Source organism: Schistocerca americana, chromosome 5 (assembly GCF_021461395.2).
Source record: "Schistocerca americana isolate TAMUIC-IGC-003095 chromosome 5, iqSchAmer2.1, whole genome shotgun sequence".
Classification (NCBI taxonomy): domain Eukaryota; kingdom Metazoa; phylum Arthropoda; class Insecta; order Orthoptera; family Acrididae; genus Schistocerca; species Schistocerca americana.
The window spans coordinates 448,305,931-448,322,362 of record NC_060123.1 but is presented as its reverse complement, the minus strand read 5'-3'; the positions used below and the strand labels follow the sequence as shown (position 1 = coordinate 448,322,362).

Genomic DNA, 16,432 nt, shown 5'->3' with positions numbered 1-16,432 from the left:
TCAAAGTCGGGAACGTGATGGTATGCATTTTATGCATTTCTCCTCCTTTCATAAGGCATCACAACAACATTTCGCCAGCCAATGCCGGTGAACTGCTGTTTGTGTATGAGAAATCAGTTGGAAACTTTCCTCATGTCAGCACGTTGTAGATGTCGCCACCAGCGCCAACCTTGTGTGAATGTTCTGAAAAGCTAATCATTTTCATATCACAGCATCTTCTTCCTGTTGGTTAAATTTCACGTCTGTAGCACGTCATCTTCTTGGTGTAGCAATTTTAATGGCCGGTAGTGTATTAAACACTTTATAATAAATTAAATTTTGTTTCTGTATTTTAAAACATTTTTTGGTAGTGGTTTAGGTCAGAATGTATGAAATTACAAATTCACATGTAGTTACTGCCGAGGATGACAATACAGCCACCTACTCTAATTTTGAGAGTAGTGACCAGGAAACTAGAGAGAAGAATTTGCATAAGGTTTTGTACAAGAACAGAAAAAAATGCTGTGGGTAAGAAGAGTAGAAATGTTAAGTAAAGCAACTAGAATGCTGAAGTGATAATATAACATTTCTTGCTCCTCAAATTAAGTTACTTTTTATCTACAAATACAAATTATTAAGCATAATGCTTCAGTGTTTGTTTGCCAACAGAAATTATATGTTGTGGACTCATTGTTTTATTAGAAAATAGTCATTTTTTTACCTCAAAGGAGTAATGTTCATTAAAGAATTAGACTGTCTTAGTACAGAAAACTCAGTCATCTGTGTTGTGTGTGTTTCATTCATTAGTGACCATCTAATAGTTAGAGTAATTTTGTAATTATTATCCATGTTATTTGTGGAAACTTGTCTGGGTTGTGTGTAATTTAATTTTATTTGCAACTAGAAAATTTATGTAATATTTAGTGCTGCTGTATTAATATGAGTAGATGGGAAATAGTGTTTTGTCACTGTTTCATAACTTTGAACCAGAGACTAACAAAAAGAGAGAAGTAAGCATTTAATATTTTCAAATATAGCCTTCCTTCTGGTGATTGTTATGTGTTACTTATCTTTATTTCACATGCCTAATTTCTACTTAATTGTAACATCAGGTTTTGTAGCATATGTTGGCTACAATTTTGTACAATATATCATGCACAAATTCTTAACACATTATCAAACATTATAAATAAATGTAAAATAATAATAAAAGTGTCATATGCTTCAAGCTATGATTTCTGAAGTAGTAAGGAAAGTTTACTTTATTACTGTTCATGCGTTGCTTACCTCACTTATGCATCAGGTTATTTACTGTAGGAAACAGACACTAACTGTCCCAGTTATTCTTTTTTTAATCAGCTGGTACTGAGCAATGTTCAGTATTCCAAAATATTATTTCATTATAGTATCTTCACTTAGAATACAAGCACTTACTCAAGTTTTGTTGATTGGCGACTCCATGTTGTCTTGTGCACTACGACCAGATAACAGGTATACTTGAAAAAAGAGACAGCATTGGTCGTATATTTTTTACTATTGCAAAATTGATTTTCTGTCCCTGAGTGACCATCTTCAGTGCTATATTGTATAACTTAAATTGGGATGCACTGTTGTCACTAAGCTTACGGCTTGTCTATGTGTCTATGTGATTGCCGTAAGCTTAGTGACAACAGTGCATTCCAATTTAAGTTATACAATATAGCACTGAAGATGGTCACTCAGTGACAGAAAATCGATTTTGCAATAGTAAAAAATATACGACCAATGCTGTCTCTTTTTTCAAGTATACTTACTCAAGTATCCAGTAAATTAACAATTTCAAAGAAAACCTTTAACTGTAAGAAACAGTATCCCAGACACTGCTTTATAATAACCCAAGTAATTGTGACTCTGCGTCACATTAAAAATAGAAGCAAAAGAATTCAGACTTCTAACAGAAAACATTTCTTTAATCCTTGTTTCTTTATTTTGCTGTAGATCTCGTGAATATCATAAAATGTCTACCAGCTGATTGGTGCAGATAATAGCTCTCTTCCTCCATATCTTTCCCATTTTCTCATCAACTTACTCTCCGACACACACACACACACACACACACACACACACACACCTACCTTCTAGTACTTGTACTAGTTTTGTAATAATGCACTCTGCATTATAGACATAGATGAACATATGAAGAAAATAGAAGTTTGACATATGATGCACACAATGTGGCTTTACTTTTTTGTTAAATTTAATCTTCTTCTTCTTCTTCTTCTTCTTCTTCTTCTTCTTCTTCTTTTTTTTTTTTTTTTTTTTTTTTTTTTTTTTTTTTTTTTAAGTCTGATGTCTCTCTTCATATTTTATCAACAACTTACAAACTATGACACAAATGTATAGAAACATTGAAACACAGTAACAGATTATAAATAATATAAGAAGAGCTGATTGTTTTCAAGTATGATGTATGAAAACATAAATTTATTCCTGTGACATTCAGGACCATTGATACTTCTTACACAAATACAGTAATACACCAGCTAAAGCTGATTTAGTATTTTAATTTTTTTAGCCCTATATTTGCACTTATACCTATCAGAAATCTGAATTGTAATTTTAACTTCAGGAGCATATCATTGTTTTTGTTGCTCAGATAAGACTTATTTTGATCCATTTCTCTTAGATAAATATGCAAATTCTCTTAGGCATTTTAGTTTACATCTCACTTTCATCTTTATTTTATCAATTAGTTTTCCTTCTCTTCTAATAACAGTCTTATGTGTACACAGTCTACAAGCTTTCTTTGTAACTTATGTTGGGGAATTCAACTCTTTACACCAGTTTTGAAAGTAATTAATTAGTCCCCTTTATTCTTCTGGTCATTAAAATATGTAGTTCCAGTATTCTGACTTGAGTCACTTTCCTTTCTGTTGTGTCCCATTGTAATGACTGCTAGCTGGTTATGTCTTGTTTCTATTTATCTGATCCTGTTTTTGTGGCATGAACTTAATAACTTGGAGATGCGTGTCAGGGAGTTTGGTATGTGTTGAGCATTTGTAACAGCAGCATTACTGAACATTTGTGCTGCTTTGTTGATGAGCAGTCGTGTATTTCTATGTACATTGTGTTTAGAAATATATTGTTTGAGATAGGCGTTTCAACTATTTACAAAATACTTTTGTGTTTATCTTCCTTGACATGTGTTAATGTCTAAAATAAGTATATCCACATTAAGAGTATAGAGCAATTATTAAATTTTTTCCTGCAATATTATTCATAAAGTTTTAAACTTATTACTCTCCATAATGAAGATGGAAATTGCAGGATGAAACAATAAATAATAATGAAGAAATACAACCACTCTCATCTAGCTGAGTTATGCATGGCACGTACACACATGTAACAGCACAAGGATGTTAGTAGCTTTTAGCTTTCACTGCTCTTTTCTTTATTTAAGGGGATGGGTGGATGGACACACACACACACACACACACACACACACACACACACACACACACACTCTTCACACCCCACAGGTGGTTGGGTTGTTTTCAATTGTCTTAGTGGAAGTGAGCAAACAATGTGTACTGGAACTAGATATGGAGTGGGATGTTGCTCTGCTGCTATATGTGCCTCTGTGCTTCACATCACTCAGCTACAAATGTGTGATTGCCTTTCCTCATTATTCTTCATTATTTTCTGTAAAAATGATCATTTTCTGATGGTCTGTTTTATTTTAATAGCCTGGTGGTTCCCCATATCACACTATACATCAGGTAGACACAAGCCTTGAAGGATCAAGTTATCCTACACTGAAACAAAATCGTTCCAACTCGTGGTCTGATTCACTGGACGATTTTAAGTTTGCTTCTGGAATTGCGGAACATCGAGAACATTGTGATGCTGACAGTGTTAAGTCTATAAAGTAAGTTCAGTGTTCATTTTAGCTCTCTTACTACTTATACCATATTCAGTGTTATTTCATTCTGTCTTCAGAAAATTAAATACATTCAGCATTTTGTGTTTTATTTTAGTTTCTTCTCAGATGCATGTTTAATAATTTGTTGTGTTTAATACCCAGCAATGGAAAATGTTGAATGACATTTAAAAAATTCTATTCTCTCCCTCTCCCTCCCTGTCTCTCTCTCTCTTTCTTTCTCTTTCTCTCATACACTATTTTGAGATAAACCCAGAATACTATCAATTTCTCTTTTTTGATATGGAATCTTCTGTCTGACTATCGACCAATTTGAGTATCCCAGAATATTTCATTTAGTAGGAGACAGTGTAGATCTGCATCAAAAACTTTGTCTAAAGTAAGGAACCCAGCGTCACTCTAGGTACCAGTATATACTGTCTTTGGTTGTCATGAACAAAGAGAGCAAGCTAGTTTTACAGGGTCCGTGCATATGGAACCCACATTTATCTGCACATAGTAGCTGTCTTGTTTCCAAAAATGACATTGGTGACAGATGTTGTCTGCTGAAATACTAATCCAATAATGTGTTGAAGCAGCTGCCAGAATCATTCATAGCATCCTAAGTTGCCTTAAAAGATCGAACAACTCCTTTAGTTGGTATGTTAGATAACACCAATGCAAGGAGCCAACTTCCATAGCATTTTGTGTATGCCCTATCATATATGTAGTCTAGATAAAAGAAAGACCCATTGGAAAAGGCAGTTATGGCCAGTGAAATATTTAGCTTGGCATCAGTAGTATCCCGGTCAAAGGAATACATGCAAGCAGTCCTCAGTAAAGCAGATGCTGCAGAACTATAAGAACTATGGAGGCATACGAAGACACCTGGACAGTGCTCCACCAGTGTATCAACAATTGAAAGGAATATCTACACTTATCCATACAGCAATCTCACGGTGATATATTTGTAATCAAATTTTGTGTTTGTAATTCCCCTTGTTCTCCTAGGCACACATCTTCAACATAAATGTAACTGTAGAAGCATTACCCTTACTACATGTTTGGATTCCCACTTCATCATCAGATGTTCACCCAAAATTATAATTGCATTTACATATCTTCATAATCTTATTTACATTGCATAAAGATACTCTTTCACTTGTAGTCATTAGTCTTTTCTTGAAGTGTACAATTTCTGTTGGACACGTACCAAACTCAAGAGCACTGTTTGTCTGCAAATTGTTAAGCCTTTAAACTGAAAGCTTTTTACCAGCACATGCCTCTGTTTTCTTAATATTTATGGCCAGAAGTTGTTGACCTAACGAATGAGGCAGAAAAGTGCCAATATCAGTGGCAAGAGGCCTGAAATTATGAACAGGCGCTAGAAAAGAGAAAATCAATGGAAAACATGTTTATCTCTTTCTGAGTAGCAGGAATTGTTGAGCATACTAGTAATTATGACCTGATTTAAATTTCTTGTGTGCGGTCTTAAGTGTGTCACTTCTCAACAGAACTATTATTCAGTCTTGTGAAAACTTGCAAACAGCTATTTTCATTGTAATTATGCAAACTGTTGCTTATGAAGGCGGTCTGGAAAGTAACTTATGTTTTCATATACTATGGGAGGCAGTGAGGGGACTGGAACAGTTTCACTGACTCACAAGTAGGTCTGTGTCGTCCTTTGAGCTGTGATAGTGAGAAACTTCCATTGCTTCTCATTTGCCTACATAGCCATACAAAATAAGCACTGCAATTGAAAATCCATCCAGATATGACATCCATTCTGTAGTAAAGGAAACCTCACAGCTATTGATATCCAATATCAAATTTGTGTTGTATACACACCAGTGTGTGTGTCAGTGGTATCAGTTGTTTAATAGTGATAGGCTTAAAATTCAGGTAGATGACAGAAGTGGTCATCTGTCAGTTGTCAGCAACGAACTTGTACAAAGGTTGATGGTAAAAGTAATGAAAATCATTATTTCACCTACATCAGCTGTTGGACAACATTCTCTAGATTTCTTGGCTCTTTTGCACAAGACTGTGAGTGAACAGTGAAGATCTCTTGACAACTAGCATTGTATTTTTGTGCAACAATTCTTGATCACTCTGTCAAACAAATACAAGAATTCTTAGGTCAGTTCAAATAGGACATTTTTGAAAATCCACTTACATCTCAGACTTGACTCCAAGTCATTTCCAACTCTTCGTGCACAGAAAAAATGTCTTGGCTCCAAACGCTTGATGACTCCAATGAAGAACTTCAAGAATCTGTCAACAGCTGGCTGCAATGTTAGGTGCCAGAATTTTGTGCAAAGCCTTATCAACATGATAAATACTCAAATCTAAATGGTGGTAATATAAAGACGTAATAGAAAGCTGAAGTTTTAAGATTTTTGTAATAAATTTTCTTTTACTTTTATTTGACAATGCTATGAAAAGGATAGATTGCTACTCACCAGATAGCCGAGATATTGAGTGACAAACATGCGAAATAAAAAGGCTACTTTAGACTTGAAGAGGAGGCTGGGGCAAAGGGGGGCGAGTAGAGAGTGGGAAATTGATAATTAAGTGCTTCAAATACTAACAAAGAGATAGAGGGGCTGGCCAGCACTTGCCTCAGCTCAGTACAGCCGATCGATACACATAAAACAGAACTGAAAATTTACATTCCTAGCTTTCGGAACTTTGTTCCTTCATCAGGGAGGAGAGAGGGGAAAAAAGGGAAGAAGGGAAAGTGGATTCAGTTACTCACAACCCAGGTTATGAAGCAACGGTCCAGCTATTTCTTGGCCAGAGTTTGCTGATGGCTATTCGTGTGAACATACAGCTTGTTGGTTGTTATGCCCTTACAGAATGAAGCACAGTGGTTGCAGCTTAGCTTGTAGATCACATTACTGCTTCCACAGGTAGCCCTGCCTTTGATGGCATAGGCGATGCTTGTGACCAGACTGGAGTAGGTAGTAGCACTTTTCAGATGAATTTTTTCAATATATCTCAACGTATTTTTTCACACATATTTCTCTGTTATTTATGTATTTTTACACACTTTATCCCCCACCATGGACCTCTGCTCTTTCCATCTGTGCCAATACAGAAAAGTTTCCTTATCATACCCAGGATCCAGTCCCGTATAATGTTCCCTTTCTGCACAGCTCATGGAATTCCCCCAAATAACCTTACCATCAAATTACCTATCTCCAGCTGCAAATGCTTCTTCTGCAATGACCTCCATCTTTTCAGATTCCACCAATCCTTAACCCTCACCAACATAGTCCTGCAAAACCATGTCAATCAGGCCCAAACCTCCTTGCAGTACCCCCTTTCCACCCATAAAATCCTCCTACTGTGCAATCCCAAATTCCTGGATCCCATCTCACATATGGAAACTATTGTTCTCCAGGAAATAGGTATTATGCCACATAAAAAAAAAATCCTCTCCAACCTGTTCACTTCCTACTCCACCTTGGACTACCACTGTTCACAACCTCTACAACAACCTCCAAACCTTCCCCACATCCCCTCACAGCTGAAAAACCCTGCATCGCAGACCTACTACATTAACCTCACCCTCAAAAACTTCCTCCCACCACCACACAGAGACCAGAACCTAAAAAGGCCTGAAACATTTCCTCCGAAAGACGTAGCCCCAAAGAAATATCAGTCCTTTCCAAAAGCCTTACCTTCCATCCCACTCCCAGATTCAATCATGCTGGACTGTTAAAGACCTATCCTTCTCCCAGTCCGTACAGTGGAAACGCTTTTTCACCACCAGCCCTACCAGTCAGACTCAACCAAAGACCAACATAGAACCCTGACTGATGCAGTTCACTCTTCCATCAAGCCTTAATCTGCCCCTACTGATCCCAAATCACTCCTGTTAACATTCCAGAATTTCTTATCCTTGAACCTCACCTCACCATCATTCCCCAAGTCCGTCAACATGCAAGCTGGCTGTACATCTGCAGAAAGAACCACAATCCACCACATAAAATATGATTCCAATCTTATTATCCTACTTCTGACAAAGGTTCCACCATTGGTATTTTGAACTGCAAGGGGTATCTGGCAGAAGGACTCTGCTAGCTGTCAGATTCACCTCGCCCCCCTTCTCACCCCTGCTGCTCATTGTACTCTTACCCTCTACATGGTTCCTAAAGTCCATAAACTCAACATCGAGGATGCCCCATTGTAACCAGTTACTGTGCCTTCACTGAGAGAATGTCTGCTCTCGTAGTACTGTCCCATACATCCTCCCACCGCCATCTACTTCAGTCTGGTCACAAGCATCACCTCTCCCAGCAAAGGCAGGGCTACCTGTGAAAGCAGTCATGTGATCTACAAGCTAAGATGCAACCATTATGCTTCATTCTACATGAGCATCACAATCAACAAGGTGTTTGTCCTCGTGAATGGCCACTGACAAACTGTGGCCAAGAAACAGCTGGATGAGCCCATTGTTGAGCACACTTCCCAGTGCAATTTTCTTTGTTTAATAGCTGCTTTTGTTCAGCCTGTGCCATCTGGATCCATCCTACCAACACGTTTTTCTGAAGTGCACAGGAGGGAACTCTCTCTGTTATGTATCCTATGTTCCCAAAACCCTCCGTGCCTCAATCTTTGTTAGTCATCGTCCTATCCCCTTCCCAGTTCCGACTCCACACCCTTTTATTCCACAAGAAACCCCCAGTATGCTTACTTCTCGTTTCTATGCCACACTCTTCCCAAACGTCCGTCTAACCTCCCTTCTGCATGTAGCTGCGCTACCCTCTCTCCACTTTGTCCCTGTATGCTCGCACAAACAGCACTTAACCATCTCCCACCTTTACACTGCTCTCCCTCCCCCTCCCTGCCCAAGCCTCCTCCTTTCTCCCACCACCCACGTTACTTCTCCTATCGTGCACAGTTGCTCACAGCCCGCCCCAGCAGCCAGAGATGGGGGTCATGTGTGTGTGAGCTACATTTGCCTAAATGTGTGTGTATGTTGCCTATTTCAGAAGACTGCCTTCTGTGTGAAAGCTTTTGTGTTTAGTAGGCTTTTTGTTGTGCCTGTCTGCGACCCAACATGTCTGCTGTCTAGTGAGTAGCAGTCCGTCTTTTTCATAATATTGTCATTATTCCATCCTGGATTTTCCAATATTTTATTTATAGCCTTACTTAGGTTGCTTTTGAATAGCCTTCATACAAAATTTCTATGTTGGATTTTACTGCTTTTGTTAAATAGTGTGAGTTTCTTATACACTGTTGTGTTGTACACATGGTTAAATTGTGTGGTAATGTGTATTTAATATTTTTTGTTCCATGTGAGGTAAGTTATTTCCAATTCTTAGACTATTGCAGTAATATTACTATCTGTATATATTACTGGGGCCATAACTGCACATATGGAAATGTGGAGAATGGACAATAGTAGTGGTAAGGCAGCCATTATGTATTAGGGAAAATGCAGTTCTCTTCTGACACAAACTGAATCTCTCTGTAGTCTTGTATGCCTGGCTGTAAGGTACCTGCCCTGGGCCTAATGAGCTGTAAGGCATGATATAGTTATAACAATATTCTAGTACACTCTCTGATACTAGGTAATAATTCCCTTCTCTTCTTTGGTGTACAAAGCTCTGATAACCCATCTGTGCCTCAGTCTGCACAGTTCAGGATTTAGTTACATCATCATTGATGAATGAACTGCTAAATGGCCAACAGGCATCAACTCTTTGCATTATAGTTGTGGTGTCTGGTCTAGTGGATGGTGGTGGTTGTGGTGGTAGTGGTGGTAGTGGTGGTTGTGCTCACAAATTTGAAGACCAGTTTTACGCTGCTCTTCGTGTTAGTCTATCCTGTGCATATCTGTTGTTCTCTGCATAACTACCGCAACCTTGGTCTCCTTGTACAGCTTTTATTTCCCCCCCCCCCCCCCCCACACACACACACACACACGTGCGTTCCATTGCCAAATTAACTAGTCTTTGAAACTCTTCAATGTGATGTATCAAACTGTCCCTACTTATAGACAAATTGTGCTGTAAAGTTATTTTCTTCCTAGTTTAAGTTACTGGACCTACTCATCAAATCTACAGAAGTAGCACCATATTTTAAAAGCTTCTACTTTGTTTGTTTCTGAACTGCTTATTGTCCACATTTCACTTCCATGTAAGACTACACTCCAAATGCTTTCAGGGTGCATTTCCTAGCCTTTTAATTTAAATTATGTGTTAACATATTCCTCTTTTCACAAAAACAATTCTGCCAATGTTAGTTAGCTTTTTATACCCCCTTCTTGTCTGCCATTGATAGTTTGTTTGCTACCTAAGCCACAAAACTCATCTGCTACTTTCAGTGTTTCATTTCCTATTCTAATTCCATCAGCATCAGCTGACTTAATTTTACAACATTACATTACCACTGTGCTATTTTTGTTCATGATCATCTTATAATGTCTCATTCAGATGATCTTCCATCTCAGACAGAATTGCAGTGGCATTTTGAATACATAAAGTTTTTATTTCTTCTCCATGATCTTCAACTTGTTTTCCAGATTTCCCCTTCATTTCCTTTACTGCATGCTCTGTGTACACACAGGGGAACAGGCAGCAACCCTACCTCAATCCTTTCTCAACCACTGGCTGTCTTTGATGTTTTTTTAATCATTTGTACTACCATGTTAGTAAAAGTAAATTTGTGTGGCATGACTGGCTGGGAATCCCTCAACCTACCTTTCTTTGATATTTTTAAACTCTTTGCACCACCATACAAGTAAAAGGTAAATTCATGTGGCATGATTGGCTGAGAGCCCTTCAACAGGGACATTCAGCCATCTTTTTACAAGTTCTTTCAATTGGATGCTACTTCAGGGACTTACATGCCCTTAACATATCAGGGAAGGGGATGGTATTTGGTTTGTGGGGCACTCAACAGAGCAGTCATCAGCACCCGTACAAAGTCCCAATTTTTACACAATCCAATCTAGCCACTGTCATGAATGATGTTGATGATGATGATGATGATGATGATGATGATATGATGAGGACAACACAAGCACTCAGTCCCCTGGCAGAAAAAATCCCCAACCTGGCCAGGAATCAAACCCAGGACTCTGTGATCCGGAGGCAGCAATGCTAGCCACTAGACCACAAGCTGTGGATCTCAGGGAAAGGGAACCTACAGTTTCATGTGGAATGCAAACCACGTATCATTCGTGGCTTATCTTCACATCACTGAGAGGTGATGGCTAGTCTAAAGGCACAATATCAATTTCACACTGTACGACTAGACATCAAGCCTGACCAACATATTAGTGAAACAGTGTTTGATAAGGATTGCCAGCCTCACATTTAATCACGAAACAATTTGAAAAAGTTATAAATTTGACACCATTGATCACCAAACTAACTGTAACCAGAAAACTTCAAATTTTATTTTGTATTGAATGCAAGATATCCAACTCCAACTGACTTCTCGCAATGTACTCAGCCCTCTCAACAGAGAACAAATTTTTGGATATTAATTCAAAGATTTGAAGGTCAGAAAGCCACACCAAAATCAAACAGTTCAGTTTCTCCAGAAATAAAATGATATATTACCTCTTTAATAAACAATGTTTCTGTTCCCTTATCTTAACCTGCTCAGTCTCCTCTCATATCCTCTATGTAATACTAGGCTGCCACTGAAGGATAAAACCTACTTGGACTAAATTTTTATATACTCAGGATTAAAAGAAACAGCAACTAGTGATGCATATCACTACAAAAAAGTTAGCACCATAAAATCATGCTCGCTTACACTGAAATGACGCTGTTTGTTTACAAAGTTTGTAAAGTGCTGGTAACACTTCATTTCCTGGTCCCATTGTACCAGCCTTTTTCCCTCCATGAGGCTCCAATACTGATTCCTGGATTTTGCAGTTCAGCAAAACTCTTTTAAATATTTTATGCAATTTACCAGATCAGTGCTATGATTGCTGGAAGATTGGCTTGTTTCTCACATACAGGTATTCTCATTGTTTCCGATTTCTCTATTTGTAAACTGATTATCAGAAAAGATAATGTGACATGATAGAAATAACCTCTTAACCTTAGCCAACTAAGTCCTGAACATGAATCTCCGACAGTATTCACTATGAACTGAAAGTTTCACACACCAAGGCTGCCAACAAAAGCAGTATCCCCCTTTTGCACACTTTATAACATCATCCAAAAAATCTCTATGGATATTTGGGATCGCCTCAGTTACTATGGTTGTCACTTGCACCATACTTAACGCACGTTTAAATTCTCTCTGTACTGTATCTTTGTGTATCTTTTGTTGAAAAATGCTACTCTGACAGTGTATCTCGAACAACTTGTAAGAGGTATGAAGAAAGTTGAACATGCCAATGGCACAGAGCAAGAGTGGATCTCTTGCACACGGGTCACCTTATCAGCTTTTTTCTGTGCTACTTCACAGTTGCTATTTCTTCTTTTTAGTACAACCATAATCCGCATTGGTATAAGTAAAATTCTGATTGTTATCAACACCAATGAAATTACAACTATCAGGATTTATAAAGATGTGTCCTCAGCATCTCTCCAATGTAGTTGTTTATACATAAAGGTGCTGAAATTCCAAGTGCTTGCTGCTAAAAACATTAAAAAATTAGAAAAGACTATACTTAGCTTTGAGAACTTGTCTGCTCTGTTCTAAGTGAGGAAGGAGGGATATATTGGAGAAGATTGGAATGGAGTGGCAGATCATTCATACCCTAGGTTGAGATGGATCCACCTGTTGCGAGAATGAGGAGAGGCAAAGATGAGAATGTTTTGTCAGCTGCTAATATTGTGAAAAAATTATCATAATAATCATGTATTTTCCTTAAAATTGCATGTTGCAAGTTGAATGAAGGATGCTTTACCTTGGATTTCAGAATGCTGGATGAAAAAAATACATTCCTTTATGATATGTACAAGAAGGCATACGCAGAAATTCTTCACAGATGGTGTCTACTTGGTGCAAGAACCCAGGTACTAGGGAACATTCATATTTCAATATGTGTTTTTTTTTTTTAATTTACTGATAAACACAGTTTAATTGATTGATCACTTATTGTTCACAACAGTGTGCATGCATAGCTGTAGACCCTTAGACTCATAAGAAATATTTTTTTTTCACTGAAACACAATATTGGCTAAACTCATTGTTATGGTACCTCAGTAGCTAACAAACTTCTCCACTTCATAGGAAGAAGAGGACATGCGTAAGTCAGTCAGCTCTCTAAGAGCAAATATTTTGTCAACCACAGTGTTCGACTCTTGAATCTACATGTCTGATTGCCCTTCTGAATGCTTACCATAACTGTTGCTATTCTTGTGACCTAACAAAATTCATTCAAGTTATTACAAATTTGTTCTTTGCAGATAGTTAACTTTTTCATCAAATATTATGTCTTGCACTTCTATTTACTAACAGTCTCTGCTGGGGTAGGTAGTGGGGGTTCAGAAGAGGTGTGAGAGGCAGAGAGGCGGGTGGGTAGCAAGGTAGGAGTAGGGGAGCACGCTGTAATGCTGCGTGTGAAGCCTACAGGGATGTGGCAACACAGAAAGGTGGGCTGCTAGTTGCAGTGTCAGTAGAGCTGCATTTGGGGAGGACAGAAGGCATGTGTGAGGTTAGAGTGGGAGCAGAGATAGAGAACAATGGAGTACAGGGACTAATGAAGGTTGAGGCCAGGGACCTTACAGTAACATGGGATATATTGCAGTGAGAGTTCTCTCCTCCAGAATTCCTCCCAAGGCCAATTCAGAAAAGCGAATGTCGGTGAAAAGGATCCAGACGGCACGGTCTGCGACACAGTGCTCAAAGTCAAATGGTGGCCATTAATGCGGACAGATAGCATGTTGTGGTCATGTCTGTGGAGAATACTGCACAGTGGTTGCAGCTAAGGTGGTAGACTACGTGGTTGCTTTCACAAGTGGTCCTGCCTGTGAGGGTGGTGGAAATGTTTGTGACAGGACTAGAGTAAGTGGTAGTGGGAGGATGTGTGGAATAGGTCTTGAGTATAGGACTTTTATAGGGATATGATTAGATTATATTGAGTTTTCATTCATTGACCCAAGTATGAGATGATTCTCATGGGTGTAGAACAAATTAGAAAGTATAACACAAAACCTTTTAAATATTATACTCACTACTTTGATCATTTGTCAGGAGATTGCCAAAATAGGTGCATACATTACAATAAATTGGAACAGCTAATATTCGCGGATTTAGTACATTGTCAGACTGAAACATAGCTAAGCACTTCCAGTAAATTTATCATACACAAACTACCTGATCTTGACTTTTGTGACCAACTACTGTCAAAACAGAAATCTGACAGACATTTTTGCTCTTAAGCTGGTCTAACAGCCCCTGTCAAGAGCCATGGGGTCAGAGGTAGGGAGCAAAGTTGAAATCGGAATGGGCTAGGATGCTATGTGGTTGGACAGGCAATGAAGTACTACTGTGGAAGGGGTGGGGAGGATAGTGGAGAGAATATTTCTCATTTCAGGGCGCAATGATAGCTGGCAGAGACAATCAGACATGACAGTCTGCAAGCCCTGCCACAGTGACCCTTTTAAAAATGTTCAGCACAATCTTCAGTCTTGCTTCAAATCCCTCAGTCCATCACAGACTGCCCCCCTCTAAAGATTCCCACTTTCTATACACTTCCGAAAATACATAAACACGACTACCCAGGATACGCCATTATATCTGGATGCTGCACAAGCACGGAGAGACATGCTACTCTTGTTGACCAACACCTGTAGCCTATTGCCTGCAACCTGCTCTTCAATATAAAAGACATTAACCATTTTCTCTGCTGACTCCCCACTAGGACTATTGATATTTTGAAAAATCTGGAATTTGATACATCGATATTTTAAAAAATTGTCATTATTGACCCTTGATATATCGACTGCACAATGTAAATATATTGCTGGTTTTAGACTTGTATATGTAAGTATTGATTTATTATTTGATGTTTTGTACATCAACAAGCTAGCAGCCTGCCTGTTCCCCGTAGAGCAACAATTGAAAGAAACACAGTTTATTTAAAAATTTGTTACTTAATAATGGGACTTTGTGCAATTGGAAAGCTTGTATTACAATACTTTTTTTGGTCGACTTGTTGTGTTGTTGATTAAAAATTATCAAGCAATATTTAATTCCAGTTAACCTCTCATACCTTATTTTCTTAATTTGTGATTGGTTACAAGTTTAAATAAACCATTTTTCTTGATGGTGTAGGAAAATTTCATGGTGAAGCTAAACATTGCAGTTTCTGTTGGTAGTGCTGACCACTGCTTACTTCAGCCCTTCCCTCACACTTCTCCACCTGCTGCAAAGACCAGACTTGTCATGTAGCAGCTGTTTTTGAAAAATGATGATGTGAAGAAATAACATGCTAGTTGCATTAAAAATTGTTTTTTAACACAGCTGGTGTGCCAGTTCTTCAAATCGGAAATCTTGTTATTCCATTCACACACCCACCACCCAGTGCAATTGGACTTCTTCTTTTGTGCAACCTATAGCTGCTTCGCACAGTCAAAGAGACAGACTGGATTTGATGAGAACTCAAAAAGTAGTAAGACTCTTTCACGCAGTGAAAGTAAAATTATATTTTGATATAATTTCGAAATAACAATTTCAGATATTCACTGAAAATTGTAAAAAAATATGTATAACATAAAATAAAAATGTTGACACTTGATATTGCCATTTTGATATCAACATATTGATAAATTTGGGAAGGAAATATTGCTGACATATATTGATATTTTATCAAGAGCCCTATTCCCCATAGTTCCTGTCCCCTTACCAACCGGCTCTTTGCTTGCCACTGTCAGTTCCACCTACTAACTTAGTTGCAACCACTGTACAGCATTTGATGGGGGATGACCACTAACAAGCTTGTCTGTCTGCAAGAATGGGCACCGTCAAATTGTGACCAAGAAACAACTAGAAAATCCAATTGGTGAGCAGGTTGCACAACATGGTGTGCTTGACTCCAATTACCATTTCACGGCCTGTGCCTTTTTGGATCCGTCCAACTATCACCAGCTTGTTTGAACTGCACAGGTGTGAACTCTCCCTGCAACATATCCTATGTTTCCGTAACATCCCTAGCCTTACCCTTCACTAGACCTTGCCCTCCGCCTACCTCTTTATCCCTCCCTGCTTCCACTCCAGCTCCACACACTTCTTCCTCCCCTACCCCCTACCCCCTTCCAGCTCACCTGCACAATCCTTTACTTTTCCCTCACAGTACCCAGCACAGCTCTCCCGATGTCACACCTAGCAGCCACCATCCTGTCCCTGTGCACTCCCACATGCAGTACTACACCATCTCCTTCCCCCCCTCCCACCTTTTTTCTCTTTTTTTTGGGGGGGGGGGGTCCTTTTGGATCTTCCCCTGCCCTTGTCCTGTTAGCCCTCCCCTTCTGTGCCCCCACTATTAACCTGAGCCGATATTTTCTGACACACAAGTTGAAAACAGTGGCACAACAGTGTCCCAATTGCTAATGCATAAGTAAAGATGTTATC

The 16,432-nt window shown here is 38.7% G+C and overlaps 1 protein-coding gene across 4 annotated transcripts in view; it reads left to right on the top strand.

The window, feature by feature from the left end:
• The window catches only part of LOC124615487 (GATOR complex protein WDR59), a 272,429-nt gene that overhangs the window by 216,215 nt on the left and 39,782 nt on the right, over nucleotides 1–16,432 (top strand). For 3 of the 4 annotated variants that reach the window (XM_047143428.1, XM_047143427.1, XM_047143424.1), the window contains 2 exons: nucleotides 3,705–3,886; nucleotides 12,777–12,873. In XM_047143428.1, the coding sequence (XP_046999384.1) occupies nucleotides 3,705–3,886; nucleotides 12,777–12,873 (279 nt within the window). The remainder of the gene's footprint in view (nucleotides 1–3,704; nucleotides 3,887–12,776; nucleotides 12,874–16,432) is intronic. The other variant, XM_047143429.1, reaches the window with a different exon arrangement.